This window comes from Vidua chalybeata (assembly GCF_026979565.1).
Source record: "Vidua chalybeata isolate OUT-0048 chromosome 36 unlocalized genomic scaffold, bVidCha1 merged haplotype SUPER_36_unloc_1, whole genome shotgun sequence".
NCBI classification, from domain to species: domain Eukaryota; kingdom Metazoa; phylum Chordata; class Aves; order Passeriformes; family Viduidae; genus Vidua; species Vidua chalybeata.
This window is the reverse complement of record NW_026530299.1, coordinates 58,829-85,630: the sequence shown is the minus strand read 5'-3', so window position 1 is coordinate 85,630 and position 26,802 is coordinate 58,829. Positions and strand designations below refer to the sequence as shown.

Genomic DNA, 26,802 nt, shown 5'->3' with positions numbered 1-26,802 from the left:
GGAATAAAAACGGGGGAAAAAAGGAAAAAAATGGAAAAAATGGGGAACAAAGGGATAAAAAGGGGGGAAATGGGGGGAAAGGGGAGAAAAAAGAGGGGGGAAGGAAAAATAAAAAGGAATAAAATGGAATAAAAGGGGGGAAATGAATGAAAAAAAAAGGAAGAAAAAAAAGAAAAAATGGGGATTTTTTTTTTTTTTTTCAGAGGGGTTTGGGACTGGGGGCTTTGGGGGGGATTTATGGGGTTCTCCGGGGGGCTATGGGGTCTATAGGGGGATATAGGGAGTCTATGGGGTCTATAGGGGGGTCTATGGGGTCTGTGGGGGTCTATAGGGGCGCTATGGGGTCTGTAGGGGTTTATAGGGGGGTTATGGGGTCTATAGGGGGGTCTATGGGGATCTATGGGGTCTATGGGGTCTATGGGGGGGTCTATGGGGTCTGTGGGGGTCTATGGGGTCTATAGGGAATCTATGGGATCTATAGGGTCTGTGGGGCACTGGGGATGTTTATGGGATCTATGGGGTGGATGGGGTCTATGGGATCTATGGGGTCTATGGGGTCTATGGGGGTCTAGGGGTCTGGGGCACTGGGGGGTGTTTATGGGGTCTATGGGGTCTATGGGGTGTTTATGGGGTCTATGGGGTCTATGGGGTGTTTATGGGGTCTATGGGGTCTATGGGGTGTTTATGGGGTCTATGGGGTCTATGGGGTGTTTATGGGGTCTATGGGGTCTCTGGGGCCTGTAGGGTGTTTATGGGGTCTATGGGGTCTGTAGGGTGTTTATGGGGTCTATGGGGTCTATGGGGGGGTCTCTGGGGTCTGTGGGGCACTGGGACAGACCCCTGACCCCAAAGGGAGGTCGGGACACCCCCAGTTCCCCTCCCCCCAGCCCTGTGTCCCCGGTGTCACCGCGGCTGCCACCGCGTCACCCCGCAGGAAGGGGCCCTGGCGTCACCCCGGGGTGACAGCGCGGGGGGGGGACACAGGGGACATCGGGGGGGACATGGGGGGGGACACAGGGGACATCGGGGGGGACACAAAGGTCACAGGGGTCACGGGGGACATGGGGGGCACCCAGGGGACATGGGGGGTCACAGGGGACATGGGGGGGACACAAAGGTCACAGGGGTCACTGGGGACATGGGGGGACACAGGGGACATGGGGGGGACACAGGGGGACATGGGGGGGGACATGGGGGGGACACAGGGGATGTGGGGGGGACACAAAGGTCACAGGGGTCACTGGGGACATGGGGGGGGACACAGGGGATGTGGGGGGGTCACAGGGGACATGGGGGGGACACAAAGGTCACAGGGGTCACTGGGGACATGGGGGGGGTCCTGGCATCACCCTGGGGTGACAGCGAAGTGGGGGGGGACACCCAGGGGACATTGGGGGGGCGTGGGGGGGGGGGTCACGGGGACACCGGGGGGACACGGGGGTCGCAGGGGACACGGGGGGACATGGGAGGACCCTGGGGACACGATGGGGACATGGGGGGGACATGGGGGGGGGGTCACAGGGGACACGGAAAGGGACACGGGGGGGGGACACGGGGGTCACAGAGGGGTCACGGGTGACACCCGGGGGGGGGTCACAGAGGGGTCAGGGGAAGGGACACGCGCGGTGACGTCATGGGGGGACACCAGTGGAAATCCCCCCCCCCTCCCTTTGTCCCCCCCGCCCCCGCCCCGCCCTTTAAAGGCGCCGTCGGGGCCGGAGGCGGCTCCAGAGACGGGACCGGGACCGGGACCGGGACATCGGGAACGGAACCGGGAACGGGATCAGAACCGGGACATCGGAAACGGGATCAGAACCGGGACACAGGGACCGGGACCGGGACCGGGACATCGGGAACGGAACCGGGAACGGAACCGGGAACGGGATCAGAACCGGGACATCGGAAACGGGATCAGAACCGGGACACAGGGACCGGGACCGGGAACGGGATCAGGACTGGGACATCGGGACCGGGACATTGGGACCGGGACTGGGACATCGGGAACGGAACCGGGAGCGGGATCAGAACCGGGACATCGGAAACGGGATCAGAACCGGGACATTGGGACCGGGACATCGGGACCGGGACATCGGGAACGGGAGCAGAACCGGGACATTGGGAACCAGACCGGGACTGGGACATCGGGAACGGGAACGGGACATCGGGACCAGGATTGGGACACAGGGACAGGGACCTGGACATCGGGAACGGAACCGGGAGCGGGATCAGAACCGGGACATCGGGAACGGGATCAGAACCGGGACATCGGAACCGGGACATCGGAACCGGGATTAAAACACCAGGACCGGGACATTGGGACCGGGATACTGGGAGCAAAACCGGATTCTGGGACAGCGGAACCGGGACCGAGAGCAGAGAGAGGTGAGGGGGCAGCGGGACTGGGACTGGGACTGGGACTGGGACCAGAACTGGAGATGGGACGGGAAACTGGGATTAGGATCAGGATTAAGACTGGGATGACACCAGGACTGGGTTTAGGATCAGGACTGGGACCGGGGGTGACACCAGCACTGGACCCACCCCTGGTGCCACCCCAAGTGTCACCTCGGTGTCCCCCAGACACCGGTGTCCCCTGGGAGGTGGAGGGGGCTGCCCCAGTGTCCCCAGTGTCCCCAGTAACCCCCACGTCCCTCCAGGATGCGGCTGACCCCGGTGGCCCTGGTAGCCCTGGTAGCCCTGGTGGCCCTGGCGGGCTCAGGGACACCGGAACCGGCCCGGGTGGCCCAGCTGGTGACAGATTTTGGGCTGCGGCTGTTCCGGGCGGCGCTGGCAGCCCGAGGTGACACCAACGTCGTGTTCGCGCCCCTCGGGGCCACCTCGGTGCTGGTGGCCCTGCAGGTGGCCACGGCCGGGAGGGGCCGGCAGCAGCTGGAGGCGGCCACCGGCTTCAGCATCGACGGTGAGGGGGACGGGGGGACGTGGAGGGGACACGTCGGGGTCCTTGTCACCACCGGGGGGTGGGATCTGAGGTCATTGTCCCCATTGGGGTGGGGTTTGAGGTCATTGTCCCCACTGGGGACACCTCGAGGTCATTGTCCCCATAGGGGGTGGGATCTGTGGTCACTGTCCCCATTGGGGTGGGGTTTGAGGTCCCTGTCCCCGTTGGAGACACTTTGATGTCCCTGTCCCCATGGAGGGGGAATTTGAGGTCCTTGTCCCCACTGGGACACTCCGGTGTCCCTGTCCCCATGGGGGGTGGAGTTCTGAGGACATTGTCCCCATAGGGACACCTCGAGGACATTGTCCCCATAGGGGGTGGGATTTGTGGTCATTGTCCCCATAGGGGGTGGGGTTTTGAGGTCATTGTCCCCACTGGGGACACCTCGAGGTCATTGTCCCCATGGAGGGGGGTTTTGAGGTCATTGTCCCCATAGGGGGTGGGATCTGTGGTCATTGTCCCCATGAAGGGTGGGGTTTGAGGCCCCTGTCCCCACTGGGGGTGGGTTTTGAGGTCCTTGTCACCATTTGGGGACACCTCGAGGTCATTGTCCCCATAGGGGGTGGGATTTGTGGTCATTGTCCCCATAGGGGGTGGGGTTTTGAGGTCCTTGTCCCCATAGGGGGTGGGATCTGAGGTCATTGTCCCCATTGGGGTGGGGTTTGAGGCCCCCATCCCCACTGGGGACACTCTGACGTCCCTGTCCCCACGCGGGCAGCGCTGTCACGTTCCCCCAACCCCCTCCCCCAACCCCCCACCCTGTCCCCGTCCCTTCCGTGACTCAGTTTCCCCGCAGGCCCGGGGGTCTCGGCCGAGCTGCGGGGGCTGCTCCGGGCGCTGCGGGGGCCCGGCCACGTGCTGGAGGTGGCCCAGGGGCTCTTCGTGGCCCGCGGGGTGGCCCTGAGGCGCGGCTTCGTGGCCCGGCTGGTGCGAGCCCTGGGGCCCCGCAGCCTCGCCCGCCTGGATCTCGCCAGCGGGGAGGGGGCGAGGAGGGTCCTCAACGCCTGGGCCCGGGAGCGGACCCGCGGTGAGACCCCCGGGACCCCTTTCTGGGGAGGGGGCGGTGGGTTTGGGACCCCTTTTTGGTGAGGGGGCGCGGGGTGCGGGACCCCCGGGACCCCTTTTTGGGGAGGGGGTGAGGGGTGCGGGACCCCCGGGATTTGGGGAGGGGGCGGTGGGACCCCTTTGGGGGGGTCAGTGGGTTTGGGACCCCCGGGACCCCTTTTTGGGGAGGGGGCGGTGGGTTTGGGACCCCTTTTCGGGGAGGGGCGAGGGGTGCGGGACTCCCGGGATCCCTTTTTGGGGAGGGGGCGGTGGGTTCGGGACCCCCGGGACCCCTTTCTGGGGAGGGGGCGGTGGGTTTGGGACCCCTTTTTGGGGAGCGGGTGAGGGGTGCGGGACCCCCGGGATCCCTTTCTGGGGAGGGGGCGGTGGGTGCGGGACCACGGGACCCCTTTTTGGGGAAGGGGCGGTGGGACCCATTTTTGGGGAGGGGGTGAGGGGTGCGGGACCCCCGGGACTCCTTTTTGGGGAGGGGGCGGTGGGTTTGGGACCCCCGGGACCCCTTTTTGGGGAGGGGGTGAGGGGTGCGGGACCCCCGGGACCCCTTTTTGGGGAGGGGGCGGTGGGTTCGGGACCCCCGGGACCCCTTTCTGGGGAGGGGGCGGTGGGTTTGGGACCCCTTTTTGGGGAGCGGGTGAGGGGTGCGGGACCCCCGGGATCCCTTTTTGGGGAGGGGGCGGTGGGTGCGGGACCACGGGACCCCATTTTGGGGAGGGGGCGGTGGGTGTGGGACCCCTTTTTTAGGATCAATGGGGTTTTTGGGGGGATCAATGAGGTTTTTTTAGAATCAATGCAGTTTTTTGGGATCAATGGGATTTCTTGGGAAATCAATGGGATTTTTTTAGGATCAATGGGGTTTTTGGGGATCAATGGGATTTTTTTGGGTAACCAATGAGGTTTTTGGGCAATCAATGCATTTTTTAGGATCAGTGAGGTTTTTTGGGATGAATGGGATTTTTTGGGTAATCAATGGGATTTTTTTGTATCAATGGGATTTTTTGGGTAATCAATGGGGTTTTTTTGGGATGAATGGGATTTTTTGGGCAATCAATGGGATTTTTGGGCAATCAATGCAGTTTTTAGGATCAATGTGGTTTTTTGGGCAACCAATGGGATTTTTGGGCAATCAACGCATTTTTTAAGTTCAGTGGGGTTTTTTGGGATCAGTGGGATTTTTTGGGTAATCAATGGGGTTTTTTTAGGATCAATGTGTTTTTTTGGGATGAATGGGATTTTTTGGGTAATCAATGGGTTTTTTTTGGGACCAACGGGATTTTTTGGGCAACCAATGGGATTTTTGGGCAATCAACACATTTTTTAGGATCATTGTGGGGTTTTTTTTGGGACCAACGGGATTTTTTGGGCAACCAATAGGATTTTTGGGCAATCAATGCATTTTTTAGGATCATCGCGGGGTTTTTTTTGGGACCAACGGGAATTTTTGGGCAACCAATGGGATTTTTGGGCAATCAACGCATTTTTTAAGATCAGTGGGGTTTTTTGGGATCAGTGGGATTTTTTGGGTAATCAATGGGGTTTTTTTAGGATCAATGAGATTTTTTGGGTAATCAATGGGGTTTTTTTGGGACCAACGGGAATTTTTGGGCAACCATTGGGATTTTTGGGCAATCAATGCATTTTTTCGGATCAATGTGGTTTTTTGGGATGAATGGGATTTTTTTGGGTAATCAATGGGATTTTTTTGTATCAATGGGATTTTTGGGCAATCAACGCATTTTTTAGGATCATCGCGGGGTTTTTTTTTTTTTTTTGGGACCGTCGGGATTTTTTTCGGGATCCGCACCCCTCGGTGACCCCCCCCGCCTTGTCCCCGCAGGGCTGGTGGCCGGGCTGGTGGCCCCCGGGGCGGTGGCTCCCGGCGCTCGGCTGCTGGTGGCCAGCGCCGAGTTCTTCCGGGGCTCCTGGGGGGTCCCGTTCCCGGCGCGCGCCACCCGCGCCCGGCCCTTCGGCCGCGCCGACGGCACCGCGGGCGCCGTGCCCATGATGGCCCGGACCGGGCGCTTCCGCTGCGGTGAGCGCCGTGCCGCCTGGGTGTCACCTGGGTGTCACCTGGGTGTCACCTGGGTGTCACCTGTGTGTCACCTCATGTCATCTGGGTCACCTGTGTGTTACCTGTGTGTCACCTGTGTGTTACCTGTGTTACCTGTGTCACCTGGGTGTCACCTGGGTGTCACCTGTGTCACCTGGGTTACCTGTGTCACCTGGGTCACCTGTGTGTCACCTGTGTTACCTGGGTGTCACCTGGGTCACCTGTGTTACCTGTGTTACCTGTGTTACCTGGGTCACCTGGGTCACCTGGGTCACCTGTGTGTCACCTGTGCTACCTGTGTCACCTGTGTCTCACCTGTGTCACCTGTGTGTCACCTGTGTCACCTGTGCTACCTGTGTCACCTGGGTGTCACCTGTGTCACCTGTGTCACCTGGGTCACCTGTGTGTCACCTGTGTGTCACCTGGGTCACCTGTGTGTCACCTGTGTCACCTGGGTTACCTGTGTCACCTGGGTCACCTGTGTTACCTGTGTTACCTGTGTTACCTGTGTCACCTGTGTCACCTGTGTTACCTGGGTGTCACCTGGGTGTCACCTGGGTGTCACCTGTGTCACCTCATGTCATCTGTGTCACCTGTGTGTCACCTGTGTGTCACCTGTGTGTCACTGTGTGTCACCTGTGTGTCACCTGTGTCACCTGTCACCTGTGTCACCTGTGTGTTACCTGTGTTACCTGTGTCACCTGGGTGTCACCTGGGTGTCACCTGTGTCACCTGGGTTACCTGTGTCACCTGGGTCACCTGTGTGTCACCTGTGTTACCTGGGTGTCACCTGGGTCACCTGTGTTACCTGTGTTACCTGGGTCACCTGGGTCACCTGGGTCACCTGTGTGTCACCTGTGCTACCTGTGTCACCTGTGTCTCACCTGTGTCACCTGTGTGTCACCTGTGTCACCTGTGCTACCTGTGTCACCTGGGTGTCACCTGTGTCACCTGTGTCACCTGGGTCACCTGTGTGTCACCTGTGTGTCACCTGGGTCACCTGTGTGTCACCTGTGTGTTACCTGTGTCACCTGTCACCTGTGTGTCACCTGTGTTACCTGTGTTACCTGTGTCACCTGGGTGTCACCTGGGTGTCACCTGTGTCACCTGGGTTACCTGTGTCACCTGGGTCACCTGTGTTACCTGTGTTACCTGTGTTACCTGTGTCACCTGTGTCACCTGTGTTACCTGGGTGTCACCTGGGTGTCACCTGGGTGTCACCTGTGTCACCTCATGTCATCTGTGTCACCTGTGTGTCACCTGTGTGTCACCTGTGTGTCACTGTGTGTCACCTGTGTGTCACCTGTGTCACCTGTCACCTGTGTCACCTGTGTGTCACCTGTGTCACCTGTGTCACCTCTCACCTGTGTCACCTGTGTGTCACCTGGGTCACCTGTGTCACCTGTGTCACCTGGGTCACCTGTGCTACCTGTGTCACCTGTCACCTGTGTTACCTGGGTCACCTGTGTCACCTCCTGTGTCACCTGGCACACCTGGGCACCGCCCGGCACCTGTGTCACCTGTGTCACTTCCTGTCACCTGTGTCACCTCCTGTGTCACCTCGTGTCATCTCTTGTGTCGCCCTGGATGCCACCCCCAATGTCCCCTCTGACCCCCCCCAATGTCCCCCTGGCTGTCCCCTGTGTCCCCTCTGACCCCCCCCCCCCCCCAATGTCACCCCCAGGTGACTTCGAGACGCCGCAGGGGGTCCCGTTCACGGTGGCCGAGGTCCCCTACGCGGGGGGGGAGGTGGCCCTGCTGCTGGTGGCACCCGTGCAGCGCCACGTCCCCGCTGCCACCCTGCTGCCGCTGCTCGATGTCCCCAATGTCACCGGCTGGGTGGCACGGCTCCGCCCCGCCCCCCGCGTGCTCGTGCTGCCACGGTGAGAGAGCGGCGACAGCGGGGACAGCCAGGGGGACACTGGGGACATTGGGGACAGCCAGGGGGACATTGGGGGGATTGGGGGGATTGGGGACATTGGGGGGACATTGGGGACATTGGGGACATTGGGGACATTGAGGACATTGGGGACATTGGGGGACATTGGGGACATCGGGGACATTGGGGGGATTGGGGACATTGGGGACATTGGGGGACATTGGGGACATTGGGGACATTGGGGGACATTGGGGACATTGGGGGACATTGGGGACATCGGGGGGATTGGGGACATTGGGGGGATTGGGGACATTGGGGGGATATTGGGGAGATTGGGGACATTGGGGACATTGGGGACATTGGGGACATTGGGGACATTGGGGGGATTGGGGGGACATTGGGGACATTGGGGACATTGGGGGACATTGGGGGAACACTGGGGACATTGGGGGGAATTGGGGAGAATTGGGGGGATTGGGAACATTGGGGACATTGAGGGGACATTGGGGACATTGAGGACATTGGGGACATTGAGGACATTGGGGGGAATTGGGGGGATTGGGGACATTGGGGTTACTTGGTGTCACTTGGGTTCACCAGGGGTCACTTGGGGACACGTGGGGACACGTGGGGACACTGCCACCCCCCCAAGTGACCCCTGCCCCCCCCCCCAGCTTCTCCCTGGAGACCTCCTGGGACCTCCGGGGTCCCCTCAAGGCCTTGGGGGTCCTCGACCTCTTCGACCCCGACAGCGCCGACTTCTCCCCCCTGTCAGGTAACGTCCCCAAATGTCCCCAAATGTCCCCAGATGTCCCCAAATGTCCCCAACATCCCTGATGTCCCCAACGTCCCCAATCCCCAAATGTCCCCAAATGTCCCCAAACCCCTCAATCCCCTCAATGTCCCCAATGTCCCCAACCCCCAATGTTCCCAGTCTGCCCCAATGTCCCCAATGTCCCCCGTCACCCATCCCCTTAATGACCCCAACACCCCCAATATCCCCCCAGTGTCCCCAACGTCCCCAGTGTCCCCAATGTCCCCAAATGTCCCCAAAAGTCCTCATTGAGGTCCCCAACGTCCCCAATGTCCCCATTAATGTCCCCGATGTCCCCAACCCCCAGTGTCCCCAATGTCCCCAAATGTCCCCGATGTCCCCAATGTCCCCTCAACATCCCCAAATGTCCTCATTGAGGTCCCCAACCTCTCCAACGTCCCAAACGTCCCCAATGTCCCCAACATCCCCAATGTCCCCAATCCCCTCAATGTCCCCGATGTCCCCAATGATGTCCCCAATGATGTCCCCAGATGTCCCCAACATCCCCAATGTCCCCAATCCCCCCAATGTCCCCAATGTCCCCAACGTCCCCAATGTCCCCAACGTCCCCAATGTCCCCAACGTCCCCAGCGATGTCCCCGTGTCCCCTGCCCAGGTGAGGAGCGCCTGGTGCTGGGCCAGGTCCTGCAGAAGGTGCGGATGGAGGTGGCCGAAAACGGCACCGAGGCGGCCTCAGCCTCAGGTTTGGGGCATTTTGGGGCATTTTTTGGGGCATTTTGGGGCATTTGGGGGCATTTTGGGGCATTTGGGGGCATTTTGGGGCATTTGGGGCGTTTTGGGGCATTTGGGATGTTTGAGGGGGTTGGGGGATTTTGGAGGGTTTGGGGAATCTTGAGGAGATTTGGGGCATTTTTGGCTTTTGGGATTTTTGGGGGGGTTTGGGGGATATTGGAGGGTTCGGAGGGATTTGGGGTTTTGGGGGGATTTTGGGGGTTTGGGGGATTTCCGGGGGGGTTTGGGCGTTTTGGGGGGTTTTGGAGGATTTGGATGGATTTGGGAGGTTTCGGGGAATTTGGGGTTTTGAGAGATTTTGGGGGGCTTTGTGGGATTTTGGGGAGTTTGGCGGTTTGGGGGTTTTTGGGGAGTTTGGGGGGATTTGGAGGATTTAGGGGCTTTGAGGGATTTGGGGGGGGATTTTGGGGGTTAGAGGGGATTTTGGGGAGATTTTGGGGTTTTTGGGGTCTCACTGACCCCCCCATCCCGCAGCTGCCGTGGTTTATTCCCGCATGGCCCCCCCCGAAATCCTCTTGGATCGACCCTTCCTCTTCCTCATCCGGCACCACCCCACAGGTTTGGGGGGATTTGGGGGATTTTGGGGCATTTTGGGGGGTTTGGGGGATTTCGGGGGTTTGGGGGATTTTGAGTATTTGGGGGGATTTGGGGAAATTTGGGGGTGTTTTGGGGTGTTCAGGGGATTTGGGGGTTTTAGGGGATTTGGGGAATTTTGGAGGATTTGGGGGATCTGGGGGTTTTGAGGATTTTGGGGGATTTGGGGATTTCGGGGATTTGAGGGAATTTAGGAGGATTTTCAGAGGATTTGAGAGGATTTGGGGGGGGGATTTGGGGATTTTGGAGGTTTTGGGGGATTTAGGAGGATTTGGGGGATCGCGGAATTGGGGGGGTTGGGGGGTTTTGGAGGATTTTGGGGGTTTTGGAGGATTTGGGGATATTTTTGGGGTCTCTGCCCCACAGATTTGGGTCTGGGGGTGCCCCTGACCCCTCTCTCCCCCCCCCCACAGGCGCCGTCCTCTTCGTGGGGCAGGTGACGGATCCCTGAGCGCCCCTGGGGGGGGCACCCCAAAAATTGGGACACCCCAAAATTGGGGACACCCCAAAATGGGGGCAGCACAAAAATGGGGACACCCCAAAATTTGGGGACACCCCAAAATGGGAAGACCACAAAATGAGGACACTCCAAAACTGGGACACTCCGAAATGGGGACACCCCAAAACTGGAATAGCCCAAAATTGGGACACCCCAAACTGGCGACACTGAGGAGACCCCAAAATGGGGGCACCCCAAAATTGGGACACCCCGAAATTGCGACACTCCTAAATGGGGACACCCCAAAATGGAGATACCCAAAAATGGGGTCACCCCAAAATGGGGACAACCCAAAATTGGGACACCCCAAAATGGGGACGCCCCAAAATTGGGGTCCCGGGGGGTCGGGGGGAGCTGTAATTTATTGGGGAGAGTTTAATATATTGGGGGTCACCCCAAAACCCGGCAGTGGGGTCAGTCTGTCCAGGGGCCGTGGTCACTCCTGTCCTGGCACTGTGGTCACTCCTGTCCTGGGGCTGTGGTCACTCCTGTCCTGGGGCCGTGGTCACTCCTGTCCTGGCGCTGTGGTCACTCCTGTCCTGGGGCTGTGGTCACTCCTGTCCTGGCGCTGTGGTCACTCCTGTCCTGGCGCTGTGGTCACTCCTGTCCAGGGGCCGTGGTCACTCCTGTCCTGGCGCTGTGGTCACTCCTGTCCTGGCGCTGTGGTCACTCCTGTCCTGGCGCTGTGGTCACTCCTGTCCTGGCGCTGTGGTCACTCCTGTCCTGGCGCTGTGGTCACTCCTGTCCTGGCGCTGTGGTCACTCCTGTCCTGGGGCTGTGGTCACTCCTGTCCTGGGTTTATGGTCACTCCTGTCCCAATGGTCACCTCCAACCCCAGGACCCCAAATTCTCCTTTTTCCCCCCCAATTCCTCCCTCCGTTGCCATAGCAACGCCCCCATAGCAACCGTTACCCAGCAGCGCCGCGTTGCCGAGGCAACCGCCCCGCCCCTCGGCGATAGACCACGCCCCTTCCCCGTTACCACGTCAACAAGCCCCTCTTGGCGGGAAGCGCACTCCCGTTCCCTTGGCGACAAGCCACGCCTCCTCCCCGTTGCTATGGAAACCTCCCGCCCACTCCGCGGGAACCCTCTTCCCCAGACCACGCCCCTTTCCCCCGTTGCCACGGCGACACGCCGCGCCCCGGCGCATGCGCGGTGACGTCACACCCGGAAGCGGCGGGCCCGGCGCGGCGCTGCCGGAGGCGCGGAGCGGCCCCGTCCGACCCCCCCCGACCCCCGGGACCCCTCCGGGACCCCCTCCCGGACCCCCCCCCGACCCCCCCCGGCCCCCGGCCCCGGCGTCCGCCGCGGCCCCTCCCCCGGGACACGGCGCCATGGTGAGCGGGGGGCGCGGCGGGGGCGGCAGTCACGTGGCCGGGGAGGGGCGGTCACGTGGGGCGGGAAGTGGGCGGGGGGAGGGGCGGGGTGGTCGTGACCTCGGTGGGTGTGACCTTTGACCTCTGACCGCGTGACCTCGGGTTCCCACGGGGGTGGGGGGTGGGGGGCAAAGGACCCCGAGCCCCTCCCGGGGTCCGTTCCCACGTGACGTCATCCCTCCCGTTACCACGTGACTCGGCAGGCCCCTCCCCCCCACCGAGGGACCCCTCCCTTACCTGGGCCTAACCCCAAAATTCCCCCAAAATCCATTCCCAGACCCCAAATTCCCCCAAAATTCCCCCAAAATTCCCCCAAAATCCATTCCCAGACCCCAAATTCCCCCAAAATTCCCCCAAAATTCCCCCAAAATCCATTCCCAGACCCCAAATTCCCCCAAAATTCCCCCAAAATCCCCCCAAAATCCATTCCCAGACCCCAAATCCTCCCAAAATCCCCCAAAATCCCCTCAAAATCCATTCCCAGACCCCAAATCCTCCCAAAATCCCCCCAAAATTCCCCCAAAATCCATTCCCAGACCCCAAATTCCCCCAAAATCCCCTCAAAATCCATTCCCAGACCCCAAATCCTCCCAAAATCCCCCCAAAATCCATTTCCAGACCCCAAATCCTCCCAAAATCCCCCCAAAATTCCCCAAAAATCCATTCCCAGACCCCAAATCCATCCCCAATCCCCAAAAATCCATTCCCAGACCCCAAATCCTCCCAAAATCCCCCCAAAGTTCCCCAAAAATCCATTCCCCGACCCCAATTCATCCCAAACCCCAAATCCCCCCCAAACTCCCCCCAAAATCCATCCCAGACCCCAAATCCATCCCCAAACCCCAAAAATCCATCCCCAGACCCAAAATCCCCCCAAACTCCCCCACGATCCCTCCAAATGCCCCAAATCCCCCCCAAATCCCCCCAAATCCCCTCAAAACCCCCCAAACTCCCACAGACCCCCTCCCAGTGACCCTAAAACTCCCAAAAATCCCCCCCAAAACTCCCCGAAATGCCCCCAAATCCCCCCAAACCCCTTCCCAGTTCCTCCCAGTCCCTCCCCGTGACCCCAAAATCCCCCCAAATCCCCCAAACCTCCCCAAAATCCCCCCAAATCCTCCCAAATCCCCCCAAAAAACTCCCCCAAATCCCCCAAACCTCCCTAAAATCCCCCTTTAATCGCCCCCAAAACTCCCAAAAATTCCCCCAAAGCCCCTCCCAGTCCCCCCCAGTGACCCCCCCAGCCCCCCCAGATGCGGTTCATGCTGCTGTTCAGCCGCCAAGGGAAACTGAGGCTGCAGAAGTGGTACCTGGCCACGGCCGACAAGGACAAGAAGAAGATGGTGCGGGAGCTGATGCAGGTGGTGCTGGCCAGGAAACCCAAAATGTGCAGTTTCCTCGAGTGGAGGGACCTCAAGGTGGTCTACAAGAGGTAAAAACACCCCCCCCCCCCCCCAAAAAAAAAAAAAATTCCAAAAAATTACTTTTGGTCGCCGAAAAAAAAAACAAAAAAGTTGGAGGAAAAGCGGCCTCGTGTCCAAAAAAAAAAAAAAAAAGGGTTTTCGCGGCAAAAAAAAAAAAAAAAAGCAATTTTATAACCCAAAAATGGCCGGGTTGACTGTGGTTGGGTTGACCATGATGGATTGACCATGGTTGGGTTGACCATGGTTGGGTTGACCATGGTTGGGTTGGCCGTGGTTGGGTTGACCATACTTGCGTTGACCACGGTAGGTTGACCATGATCGTGTTGACCATGGTTGGGTTGACCATGATGGGTTGGCCATGGTTGAGTCGACCATATTTGGGTTAACCATGATAGGTTGACCATGATTGTGTTGACTGTGGTTGGGTTGACCATGATGGGTTGGCCATGGTTGGGTTGGCCATGGTTGGGTTGGCCATGATGGGTTGATCTTCATGAGTTGACCATGGTTGGGTTGACCATGATGCATTGACCATGGTTGGTTTGGCCGTGGTTGGGTTGACCATATTTGCGTTGACCACGGTAGGTTGACCATGATTGTGTTAACCACGGTTGGGTTGACCATGATGGGTTGACCATGATGGGTTGACCATATTTGGGTTGACCATGATAGGTTGGCCAAGATCGTGTTGACCATGGTTGGGTTGACCATGATATATTGACCATGATGGGTTGACCACAGTTGGGTTGACAATGATGGGTTGACCATGCTTGGGTTGACCATGATGAGGTTGACCATGGTCGGGTTGACCATGATGGGTTGACTGTGGTTGGGTGCACCATGGTTGAGTTGATTGTGTTGGGTTGACCGTGATGGATTGATCATGGTTGGGTTGACCATGATGAGTCGATCATGGTTGGCTTGACCATGGTTGGCTTGACCATGGTTGGGTTGACCATGACGGGTTGACCATGATGAGTTGACCATCATTGGACTGACCATGACAGGCTGACCATGGTCAGTTGATCATGGCTGCCTTGACCATGATTGGGTTGACCATGGTTGGGTTGATCTTCATTAATTGACCATGGTTGGGTTGACCATGGTTGGGTTGACCATGGTTGGGTTGATCTTCATTAATTGACCATGGTTGGGTTGACCATGGTTGGTTTGATCATGGTTGAGTTGATCATCATGGGTTGACCATGGCTGGGTAGACCATGGCTGGGTTGATCTTCATGTGTTGACCATGGTTGGGTTGACCATGGTTGGGTTGATCTTCATGAGTTGACCATGGTTGGGTTGACCATGATGAGTTGACTGTGGTTGGGTTGACCACAATGGCTCAGCCGTGGTTGGCTTGACCATGGTTGGGTTGATCTTCATGGGTTGACCATGGTTGGGTTGACCATGATGGGGTCGACCATCGTTGGGTTGACCATGATGAGTTGACCGTGGTTGGGTTGACCACAATGGCTCAGCCGTGGTTGGCTTGACCATGATTGGGTTGACCATGGCTGGGTTGATCTTCATGAGTTGACCATGGTTGGGTTGATCTTCATGAGTTGACCATGGTTGGGTTGACCATCGTTGGGTTGACCATGATGAGTTGACCGTGGTTGGGTTGACCACAATGGCTCGACCATGGTTGGCTTGACCGTGGTGACACCTGGGGTCTCCTTGGCCCTGGTGGGTTTTGGTGGCCGTGGGGACGTCCCCACCTCGACGTTGTCCCCCAGGTACGCCAGCCTCTACTTCTGCTGCGCCATCGAGGGCCAGGACAACGAGCTGATCACGCTGGAGCTCATCCACCGCTACGTGGAGCTGCTGGACAAGTACTTCGGCAGCGTGAGTGGGGACACGGCCCGGGGGACACTGCGGGGACAGCCCAGGGTCTTCAGGGACACCTCGGGGTCATTGGGGACATCCTGGGGTCACCAGGGACACCTCGGGGTCATCCTGGGGTCATCAGGGACACCTTGGGGTCACCAGAAACATCTCAAGGACATCAGGGTCACCTTAGGGACACCTCAGGGACAGCAGGGACATCCTGGGGTCATCAGGGACACCTCGGGGACATCAGGGACACCTTGGGGTCATCAACGACACTCTGGGGTCACCAGGGACACCTTGGGGTCATCCTGGGGTCACCTCAGGGACATCAGGGACACCTCAGGGACGCCTCAGGGTCACCAGAAACATCTCAAGGTCGTCAGGGACACCCCAGAAGTTCTCCAGGAGCCCCTCAAGGCCACCAGAAGTCCCCCAGGACCACCAGGGCCACCCCAAAGTTCTCCAGAAGGCCCTCAGGGCCACCTGGGCCACCCCAAAGTTCTCTAGGAAGAGCCCAAGGCCACCAGGGCCACCCTAAAGTTCTCCAGGAGCCCTTCAGGGCCATCAGGGCCACCAGAAGTCCCCTAGGACCACCAGGACCACCCCAAAGTTCTCCAGAAGCCCCTCAAGGCCACCCAGGGCCACCAGAAGTCCCCCAGGACCACCCCAAAGTTCTCTAGGAAGAGCCCAAGGCCACCAGGGCCACCCCAAAGTTCTCAAGGAGCCCCTCAGGGCCACCTGGGCCACCCCAAAGTTCTCTAGGAAGAGCCCAAGGCCACCAGGACCACCCCAAAGTTCTTCAGGAGCCCCCCAGGAGCACCTGGGCCACCCCAAAGTTCTCCAGGAAGCCCCCCAAGTGCCACCAGGAGCCACCCGACGTCCCCGACGGCCACTTCGGCCCCCGCGAGCCGAGCGGCCCCGAACTGGGGGTGTCCCCCGGGTGTCCCCAAGCGAGCGGTGACCTCCCGGGCAGGTGTGCGAGCTGGACATCATCTTCAACTTCGAGAAGGCCTACTTCATCCTGGACGAGTTCGTGATGGGCGGCGAGATCCAGGACACGTCCAAGAAGAGCGTCCTCAAGGCCATCGAGCAGGCGGACCTGCTGCAGGAGGTGGGGACACCCCAAAAATCCAACGGGAAGGGTTGGGGACACCCCAAAATCCATGGGGGACCTTGTAGGGTCATGGTGACCCCAAAAATCCATGGAGGTTCTTGTAGGGCCGTGGTGACCCCAAAAATCCATGGAGGTTCTTGTAGGGTCGTGGTGACCCCAAAAATCCATGGAGGTTCTTGTAGGGTCGTGGTGACCCCAAAAATCCTTCATGGACCATCCGTGGGGTCGTGGTGACCCCAAAATCCACGGGGAGCTGCTGCAGGAGGTGGGGACACCCCAAAAACCCCCAAAAATCCAACGGGAAGGGTTGGGGACACCCCAAAATCCTGGGGGGACCTTGTAGGGTCAGGACACCCCAAAAATCCACCAAGAAGGGTTTGGGTGACCCCAAAAATCCATGGAGGTTCTTGTAGGGCCGTGGTGGCCCCAAAAATCCTTCATGGATCATCCGTGGGGTTGTGGTGACCCCAAAAATCCATGGGGAGGGGGACATGGACCCCCCAAACTGGGACGGACCCTCCCCAAACTGGTCTGTAGCCCCCCCAAACTGGTTTGGACCCCCCCAAACTGGGACAGCCCCCCCCCGTTTTGCTGCAGAGCTGGGGGGGCCCTCGGGCGCTGCAGGGAAATGAGTCACAGCTGCAGTGTCACCTCCCCTGTCACCTCCCCTGTCACCTCCCCTGTCACCTCCTCTGTCACCTCCTGTGTCACCTCCCCTGTGTCACCTCCCCTGTCACCTCCTCTGTCACCTCCTCTGTCACCTCCTGTGTCACCTCCCCTGTGTCACCTCCCCTGTCACCTCCTGTGTCACCTCCTCTGTCACCTCCCCTGTCACCTCCTGTGTCACCTCCCCTGTCACCTCCCCTGTGTCACCTCCCCTGTGTCACCTCCCCCGGTGTCACCTCCTGTGTCACCCCCCCTGTGTCACCTCCCCTGTGTCACCTCCCCTGTCACCCCCCCTGTGTCACCTCCTGTGTCACCTCCCCTGTCACCTCCTCTGTCACCTCCTCTGTCACCTCCCCTGTCACCTCCTGTGTCACCTCCCCTGTCACCTCCCCTGTGTCACCTCCCCTGTGTCACCTCCCCCGGTGTCACCTCCTGTGTCACCCCCCCTGTGTCACCTCCCCTGTCACCCCCCCTGTGTCACCTCCCCTGTCACCTCCCCTGTCACCTCCTCTGTCACCTCCTCTGTCACCTCCCCTGTGTCACCTCCCCTGTGTCACCTCCTGTGTCACCTCCTCTGTGTCACCTCCTCTGTCACCTCCTCTGTGTCACCTCCCCTGTGTCACCTCCTGTGTCACCTCCCCTGTCACCTCCCCTGTCACCTCCCCTGTCACCTCCCCTGTGTCACCTCCTGTGTCACCTCCTCTGTGTCACCTCCTCTGTCACCTCCTCTGTGTCACCTCCTCTGTGTCACCTCCTCTGTCACCTCCTGTGTCACCTCCCCTGTGCCACCCCCCGTGCCACCCCCTGTGTCACCTTCGGTGTCACCTTTGGTGTCACCCCCTGTGCCACCCCCTGTGCCACCCCCTGTGTCACCCCCATGCCACGCCCCGTGCCACGCCCCGTGCCACCCCTCCTGTGCCACGCCCTGTGTCACCTTTGGTGCCACCCCCCGTGCCACCCCCTGTGCCACCCCCCCAATGTCCCCCCCCAGGATGTGACCCCCCCCCATTGTCCCCCAGTGTCCCCTCCCCTCCACGTGACGTCACCAGTGTCACCCCCCCCATCACATGACATCCCCCCAGTGTCCCCAAATGTCCCCCCCCCTAGAACCCCCCAAATTTTGGGGTTCACTCCCCCTTTCCCCCCAAATTTTGGGGTTTGTGCCCCCCCTTCCCCCCACCCAAAATTTGGGGGGTCGCTCCCCCCCTTTCCGCCCAGATTTTAGGACTTAGTTCCCCTTTACCCACCCAAATTTTGGGGTTCAACCCCCCAAATTTTGACAGTGGATCCCCCCCCCAGCACCCCCCAGATTTTGGGGCTTTGTCCCCCCAAATTTTGGGGTTCACTCCCCCTTCCCCCCCAAAAAATTTGGGTTCACTCCCCCTTTCCCCCCAAATTTTGGGGTTCTCTCCCCTTCCCCCTCAAATTTTGGGGTTCACTCCCCCTTTCCCCCCAAATTTTGGGTTCTCTCCCCTTCCCCCCCAAATTTTGGGGTTCACTCCCCCCTTTCCCCCCCAAATGTTGGGGTTCACTCCCCCTTTTACCCCCCCAAATTTTGGGATTCACTCCCCTTTTCCCCCCAAATTTTGGGGTTCACTCCCCCTTTTCCCCCCCAAATTTTGGGGTTCACTCCCCCTTTTACCCCCCCAAATTTTGGGGTTCACTCCCCCCTTTGTACCCCAAATTTTAGGGTTGGCTCCCCCCTTCCCCCCCCCCCCCAAATTTTGGGGTTCTCTCCCCTTCCCCCCCCCCAAATTTAACCCCTTCTTTCCCCCCCCCCCACAGGAGGACGAATCCCCCCGGAGCGTCCTGGAGGAAATGGGGCTGGCGTAGCCCCCCCCACCCCGAATTTTGGGGACCCCACCCCGAATTTTGGGGACCCCCCCAAATTTTGGGGACCCCCTCCCAGCCTGAAGAAGACCGAGGTGGGGGAGGGGAGACCCCCTATGCCCCCCCCAAATTGTAAATATATCTATAAGCGGGGGTGGGGGCTCATTTTTGGGGGGGGGGGGGGGTCCCCAAATTTTTTTGGGGTGGGGTCCCTGCCTTCACCTCGATTTTGGGGACGGGAAAGGGGCGGGGGGGTCCCAATTTGGGGGTTCCCGCTCCCCCCCCCCCCCAAAATTTTGGGGGAGATTCCATTGAAGGTGCCTCTCCCCCCCCCCTCCCCCCAAATTCTTTTAATTATTTTTTGGGGACCCCTCCCCAAATTTTTAGGGACCCTTGGGATCACGGCGCCCCCCCCCAAAAAAAAAAAAAATTTGGAATAAAATCTGTGGAGACTCGACCTGAACTTGGTGATTTTTTTGGGTTATTTTTATCTTTTTTTGGGGTTATTTTGTCTTTTTTTGGGGTTGTTTTTGCAACTTTTGGGGTTCTTTTTCCATTTTGGGGGGGTTTATTTTCCATTCTCTGCGCTTATTTTGCCCTTTTTTGGGGTTATTTTTTCTCTTTTTGGTGGTTTTTTTTTCTGTTATTTGGTTTATTTTACCCCTTTTTTGGGATGTTTTTTTCTCTTTTTGGGGTATTTTTTTCTCTTTTTGGGGTCATTCATTCTCTTTTTGGGGACATTTTTCCTTTTATCGGGTTTATTTTACCCTTTTATGTTGTGATTTTAACCATTTTTGGGCTCATTTTTTCTCTTTTTGGGGATATTTTTCTTTTGTTTGGTTTATTTTACCCTTTTTTGGGGTAATTTTTTCTCTTTTGGGGGTCATTCATTCTCTTTTTTGGGGGCATTTTTCCTTTATTGGGTTTATTTTACCCTTTTTGTGGTGATTTTACCCTTTTTTGGGGTAATTTTTTCTCTTTTGGGGGTCATTTCTTCTCTTTTTGGGGGTATTTTGACCCCTTTTTGGGGCTGTTTTACCCCTGGGGGGTTCCAAATTTGCCCCCGGGGGGGGGAGGGGGGCAGGAGAAGCCCCGCCCCCCCAAAAAACGGGAGTAACTCGTACTAAAATAGTCGCTTTTATTCGTTAGCAAAATTAGTGATTGGGGGGTTATTTACAGGCAACCCCCCCGCGGGGAACTGGGACAGACTGGGAGGGACTGGGAGGGAACTGGGATGGACTGGGGGGGAACTGGGAGGGGACTGGGAGGGACTGGGAGGGACTGGGAGGGACTGGGCAGAACTGGGAGGGACTGGGAGGGACTGGGAAGGACTGGGAAGGGGCTGGGGCTGAAACTGGGGGAACTGGGACAGACTGGGAGAGACTGGGGGAGGCAACTGGGAAGGACTGGGGGGAACTGGGAGAGACTGGAAGGGACTGGGAGAGGTTAGGAGGGACTGGGATGGACTGGGAGGGAACTGGGGCTGGGACTGGGGGAACTGGGACAGACTGGGAGAGACTGGGAAGGGCATGGGGCTGGAACTGGGGTAACTGGGAGGGACTGGGCGGAACTGGGAGGGACAGGGCGGAAGTGGGAGAGAGTGGGAAGGACTGGGGGGGAACTGGGATGGAACTGGGAGGGACTGGGAGAGGTTAGGAGGGACTGGGATGGACTGGGAGGGAACTGGAGCTGGGACTGGGAGAGACTGGGGGGAACTGGGAGGGACTGGGAGGGGGCTGGGGCTGAGACTGGGAAGAACTGGGACAGACTGGTAGAGACTGGGAAGGGCCTGGGGCTGGAACTGGGAGGGACTGGGGGGAACTGGGAGAGACTGGGAAGGACTGGAAGAGGTTAGGAGGGACTGGGAGGAACTGGGCAGAACTGGGAGGAACTGGGAGGGACTGGGAGGAACTGGGAGGGACTGGGAGGAACTGGGCAGAACTGGGGCCGCACAGTGGGAAACTGGAGCCGGGACTGGGCAGAACTGGGATTAACTGGGAGAGGGGGGGGGCGGGGAGGGGGAACTGGAACCATGAGACTGGGACAGGACGGGGGGTGGGGACTCTACACTGGGAACTGGGACAACTGGGGGGACCCAACTGGTGGCACTGGAACCACCCCGGGCCGGGGAGGGGACAACACACCCGAGCATGGGGGAGGGGGTTTTTTTTTGGGGGGGGGGGGGGGGGGGGGGGTCGGGGGTTTTTGGGGTCCCCCCCCCCCTCCTCACGGATACCCCCGGGGGGGGCTCCCCAAAACCCTCTCCAGGTATTTCTCCACCTGGCGGTCCCTCAGCGGGGGCGGGGGGCGCCGGGGCGGGCCCGGCAGGAAAGTCCTCGCCGGGAGCTGCTCCGGTGGCCGGATCCGCGATTTCGGGGGTCGGCCGAGCTTCGGGGGGGTCTCCATGGCCACCACGCCCATGCCGGCCATGGCCAAGCCCAGCCCGGCCTCCTCCTTGCGCTTCTGCTCCACGTCGTGGATGATGTCCACCACGTCGTCGGCCGGCAGGTGCAGCTTGCTGGACAGCTCGATCAGTTGGTCGATGGTGCCGGGGTCCAGCTCGTCCACCTCGGCCGGATCCTGCGGCGACACCTCCTCGGAATCGCCGGTGGCCGCCTCCTCCTCCTCCTCCTCCTCCGACGCCGCCGCGACCCGGTTGCCGCGCGCTGGCATCCGGTGGCCGCGCGCCGGGAGGATCTCGTTGTCTTCCAAGCCGCCGTTGCCGTCGAGGTCGTTGGCGGTGCCGTCGAAGCCGCCCCTGACCTTGAAGTCGCCGTTGTCGCCATCGTTGGCCTTCAAGCCCCCCAAGTCCTCGTTGGCGCCGGCCTTGACCTTGAAGCGCCGGTTGACCTTGAAGACCTCGTTGGTGTCGTCGCCGTCGTAGCCGCCCTTGTAGCCGTCGAGGTCGTCGCCGAGGCCGAACCTGTCCTTGGCCTTGTAGCCGCCGAGGTCGTTGCTGAGGTCATTGCCGAAACCAAATCTGTCCTTGCCCTTGTAGCCCTGGTGGCCACCGAGGTCGTCGTTGAGGTCGTTGCCAAGGTTGAACCTGTCCTTGCCCTTGTAGCCCTGGTGGCCACCGAGGTCATTGTTGAGGTCGTCGTTGAGGTCGTTGCCAAGGTTGAACCTGTCCTTGCCCTTGTAGGTCTGGTGGCCATCGAGGTCATCGCTGAGGTCATTGCTGAGGCCAAACCTGTCCTTGCCCTTGTAGCCCTGGTGGCCACCGAGGTCATCGCTGAGGTCATCGCCGAGGCCGAACCTCTCCTTGCCCTTGTAGCCACCGACCTCGTCATTGACGTCATCGCTGAGGTCGCCGCCAAGACCAAACCCATCCTTGCCGTTCTCCCCAAACCCTTCCTCCTCCTCCTCCTCCTCCTCCTCCTCCTCCGAGCGCTTATCCTCGGCCACGGCCGCGCCGGGCCCGCGCAGGAGGTAGCGCAGCAGCAGGTCCGAGGCCAGGTCGGCCAGGCGCTCTTCCTCGGCCGCCGCCTTGCGCGCCGCCTGCGCCTGCCGCCGGCTCTCGGCCAGCTCCTCGTAGCGCCGCTCCAGCAGCCGGTGCTCCAGGCTCTGCTGCTGCCTCAGTTGCCGCGAGCTCGCCCAGCCCAGCTCCCGCTCCCGCTCCCGGTCCCGCTGCCGGTCGCGCTTGGCCTCGGCGCGGAGCCGTCCCAGTTCTTCCAGTTCCTTCAGCACCGGGTTCGGCTGGTGGCGGCCGCCCGCGGGCGGCGGCGGCGGGGAGCGCTTGGAGATGGAGTGGGGAGGGGTCTGGGGGCTGCTCCTGGGGGGCTGCGGGGTGGGCTGGGGGCGGCTCTGCACCAGGAGGGTGATGGAGAGCAGGAGGGCGGCGCTGCGCAGGGGGCGCGGGGGGGGCGCCATGGCGCCTGCAAAAAACAACAAACAACAACAAAAAAAATTTTGGGGGGGGGAGATATGGGGGTGACCCCCTGGATTTGGGGAGGGGGGGGGGTGTGTGTGGGGGGGGGGGGAGTCCTCCAGCACCCCCTCCTCGATGTCGTTGTCCCCACCCGCGGTGTCGTAGACCCCTCCCCCCCGCGCACACACACACATTGTCACTCGTGTGTCCCCCCCCCCCCCCCCGTGACCCCCCCAGGGACCCCCCAGGGACCCCCCAGGGAACCCCCCAGGGACCCCCCCCCCACGTCCCACGGGCTCCCCCCGGGGGTCCCCCCAAAGGGGCGCAGGTGTGAGGGCACAGGTGTGAGCACACAGGTGTGAACGCACAGGTGTGAGCAGACACAGGTATGAGCAATCACGCACAGGTGTGAGCAGACACAGGTGTGAGCAATCACGCACAGGTGTGAACACACAGGTGTGAGCAGACACAGGTGTGAGCGCTCAGGTGTGAGCAGACACAGGTGTGAGCAACCACGCACAGGTGTGAATGTACAGGCGTGAATACACACGCACATGTGTGAACACCTGGGGAACGCGGCGACACACACGGGGTGACACACACGCAGGGTGACGCATGGTGACACACCCACAGTGACACACACAGGGTGACACACACGCAGGGTGACGCATTCCCAGGTGACACACACACAGAGAATACACGCACAGGTGTGAACACTTGGGGGACACACGGTGACACTCACAGGGTGACACACACAGTGACACACACAGTGACACACTCACGGTGACACAGGGCATGGTGACACACACGGGGTGACACACACAGTGACACACACAGGGTGACACACACAGGGTGACACACACAGGGTGACACATTCCCAGGTGACACACACACAGAGAACACACGCACAGGTGTGAACACCTGGGGGACACAGTGACACTCACAGGGTGACACACACAGTGACACACGGTGACACAGGGCATGGTGACACATGCACGGTGACACACACAGTGACACACACAGGGTGACACACACAGGGTGACACATTCCCAGGTGACACACACACAGAGAACACACGCACAGGTGTGAACACCTGGGGGACACAGTGACACTCACAGGGTGACACTCACAGTGACACACGGTGACACAGGGCATGGTGACACATGCACGGTGACACACACAGTGACACACACAGGGTGACACACACAGGGTGACACATTCCCAGGTGACACACACAGTGACACACACAGTGACACACACGCAGGGTGACACATTCCCAGGTGACACACACACAGAGAACACACGCACAGGTGTGAACACCTGGGGGACACAGTGACACTCACAGGGTGACACTCACAGTGACACACACAGGGTGACACACATGTTGACACACACCGTGACACACGGTGACACCCACAGGGTGACACGCACAATCCCAAGGAATGCACGCACACACGGAACACACAGACAGGTGTGAACACACAGGGAACACACCAGGTGTGAGCACACCTGGATAGCGCACACAGGTGTGAACACGCCTGGAACACGCACAGGTGTGAGCACACCTGGATCATGCACACGCACAGGCGTGAACACGCCTGGAACACGCACAGGTGTGAGCACACCTGGATAGTGCACACAGGTGTGAACACGCCTGGAACACGCACAGGTGTGAGCACACCTGGATCATGCACACGCACAGGCGTGAACACGCCTGGAACACGCACAGGTGTGAGCACACCTGGATAGTGCACACAGGTGTGAACACGCCTGGAACACACACAGGTGTGAGCACACCTGGATCATGCACACGCACAGGTGAGAGCACGCCTGGAACACACACAGGTGTGAGCACACCTGGATCATGCACACGCACAGGTGTCAGCACACCTGGAACACGCACAGGTGTCAGCACACCTGGCTTGTGAAGCACACCTGGATCGCGCGCGCAGACGCGCGTGCGGACACGCCCACTCGCGCGCGCGCGCCGGGCGCACGTGCGCGCGCGCCCACCCGCACGTGAGCGCCCTCCCCTCCCCCCGCCCCCCCCCCCCAAATTCCCACTCCCCCGCCCGCCCCCTCCCCCCACCCAAACACCCCCGCCCCCCCCCCCCCCCCCGGGAACCCCCACGGCCACGCCCACGCGGATCCCGCCCATCCCCCCCCACCCCCCCCCCACCGGGATCGCGCCCACGCGCGCCCATCCCCCCCCCCCACCACATCCCCGCGCGCCCACGCGCTCCTCGCACACTCAAACCCCCCCCCCCACAATTCCCGCCCCCCATCCCCCCCCCCCAAAAAAAAAAAAAAAACCAAAGAAAAACCCCCCATGGTGTGGGGGAGGGGGGGACCCCACCCATTCTCCCCGCCCCCCCCCCCCGCCCCCCCCCAAAAATCCAAATGGGGAGGGGGCTCTCACCGGCTCCGGGGGGGTCTCTGCCGCTCCGGGGGGTCCCCCCCCCTTTTCCAGCCCGGGGGGCGGCGCTCGGTGGGGGGAGGGGGGGGGGGGGATGCCGAAAAGTGGGGGGGGGGGGGGCGCTCGAAGCGGGGGCGGGGGGGGGGGGGGTTGGTCCCGGTGAGGGGGGTGGGGGGGAGATCTCGGTGGGGGTCGCGAAAGGGTGGGTGGGGTGGGGGAGGGTGGGGGGAGGGGTTCAGGTGAAGGGAGGGGTCGCGGTGAGAAGGGGAAATTCGGGGGGGGGGGGGGGGGGTCGCGGTGGTCTCGCCGTCGTCTCGCCCTTCAGCACCGCGGACAGCGCCGGCTCCGCCCCCTTTATACGCGCGGGGGCCCCACGTGGGGGGTCTCCGATGACGTCAATGGCCCATTCATAAAAAAAAAAAAAATCCGGCCGGGCCCGGGAAAAAGGGGTGGGGTCGCGGGGGGGTTGGGGGGGGGAAACGGCGAGCATGCGCAGAGCGGCGCGGCGCGGAGGGATGAATGAACACGGGGGGGGATGAATGGGAGGGGGAGGGGGAGAGGGTGGGGGTGGGGCGGGGCTGGGGGGGATGAATGGGGTGGGGGTGTGGGGGGGGATGGATGGGGATGGGGGGGTTTAATGGGGCTGGGGGGGATGAATGGGGTTGGGGGGGGCATGAATGGGGCGGGGTTGGGGGTGTGAGTCAGGGGGGGATGAGTTGGGGGCGGGGATCAGTGGGGTGGGGGCATGAATGGGGCGGGGGGGATGAATGAATGGGGCTGGGGGGGGAAATGGGGCTGGGGGGGGATAGATGGGGCTGGGGTATGAATGGGGTGGGGGCATGAATGGGGCCGGGGGGGGGGTGAATGAGGGGAAATGAGGCTGGGGGATCAATGGGGTGGGGGCATGAATGGGGCCGAGGAGGGGGGGGGGGGGGGTGTGGAAATAGGGCTGGAGGAGTGAATGAGGCTGGGGGCAAATTGGGGCTGGGGGGGGATCAATGGGGCTGGGGGTTAATTAGGGCTGGGGGCTGAGTGGGGCTGGGGGTGAATGAATGGGGCTGGGGGGGAAATGGGGCTGGGGGGGAAATGGGGCTGGGGGTGAATGAATGGGGCTGGGGGAGTGAATTTTGGGGGGGGGGCTGTGACACACACGAAGGCCCCCTACACACCCCTATAGACCCCTACAGACCCCTATGGATCCCTCTAGACCCCTATAGACCCCTATAGACCCCTATAGATCCCTATAGATCTCTATAGACCCCTATGGACCCCTATAGATCCCTATAGACCCCTATAGACTCCTACACACCCCTATGGATCCCTACACAGCCCCTACAGACCTCTACAGACCCCTACAGACCCCTATGGACCCCTACAGACCCCATAGATCCCTATAGACCCCTATGGATCCCTATGGATCCCTCTAGACCCCTATAGATCCCTACACAGCCCCTACAGACCCCATAGATCCCTATAGACCCCTATAGACCCCTATAGACCCCTATAGATCCCTATAGATCTCTATAGACCCCTATGGACCCCTATGGATCCCTCTAGACCCCTATAGATCCCTACACAGCCCCTACACGCCGCCCTGCGTCCGTCCGTCCGTCCGTCTATAGGCGCCACACCCGTCTATAGGTGCCCCTGTGGGGGCTGCGTGTG

The 26,802-nt window shown here is 60.4% G+C and overlaps 3 protein-coding genes across 4 annotated transcripts; 2 read left to right on the top strand and 1 right to left on the bottom strand.

The window, feature by feature from the left end:
• Positions 1 to 2,173: 2,173 nt before the first annotated feature.
• On the top strand, positions 2,174 to 10,669 carry SERPINE1 (serpin family E member 1). The gene is made up of 9 exons (XM_053933152.1): positions 2,174 to 2,382; positions 2,658 to 2,920; positions 3,756 to 3,986; positions 5,859 to 6,053; positions 7,756 to 7,954; positions 8,625 to 8,725; positions 9,381 to 9,467; positions 9,992 to 10,075; positions 10,525 to 10,669. Exons 2-9 carry the CDS (start codon positions 2,659 to 2,661, stop codon positions 10,560 to 10,562), a joined length of 1,197 nt encoding a protein of 398 aa, XP_053789127.1. The 5' UTR covers positions 2,174 to 2,382; position 2,658; the 3' UTR covers positions 10,563 to 10,669.
• A 1,074-nt stretch (positions 10,670 to 11,743) lies between these two features.
• AP1S1 (adaptor related protein complex 1 subunit sigma 1) lies at positions 11,744 to 19,310 on the top strand. Of its 2 annotated transcripts, none has more exons than XM_053933164.1 (5): positions 11,744 to 11,947; positions 13,240 to 13,418; positions 15,150 to 15,258; positions 16,217 to 16,354; positions 18,809 to 19,310. In XM_053933164.1, exons 1-5 carry the CDS (start codon positions 11,759 to 11,761, stop codon positions 18,854 to 18,856), a joined length of 663 nt encoding a protein of 220 aa, XP_053789139.1. In that variant the 5' UTR covers positions 11,744 to 11,758; the 3' UTR covers positions 18,857 to 19,310. The 2 variants fall into 2 exon arrangements, with proteins under 2 accessions (XP_053789139.1, XP_053789140.1); XM_053933165.1 differs by having other exon boundaries at positions 11,836 to 11,947; positions 13,263 to 13,418.
• Positions 19,311 to 21,028: 1,718 nt separating this feature from the next.
• Positions 21,029 to 25,249, bottom strand: VGF (VGF nerve growth factor inducible). The gene is made up of 2 exons (XM_053933160.1): positions 25,141 to 25,249; positions 21,029 to 22,728 (listed from the first exon to the last, which is right to left on the bottom strand). Exon 2 carries the CDS (start codon positions 22,721 to 22,723, stop codon positions 21,080 to 21,082), a length of 1,644 nt encoding a protein of 547 aa, XP_053789135.1. The 5' UTR covers positions 22,724 to 22,728; positions 25,141 to 25,249; the 3' UTR covers positions 21,029 to 21,079.
• Positions 25,250 to 26,802: the final 1,553 nt, after the last annotated feature.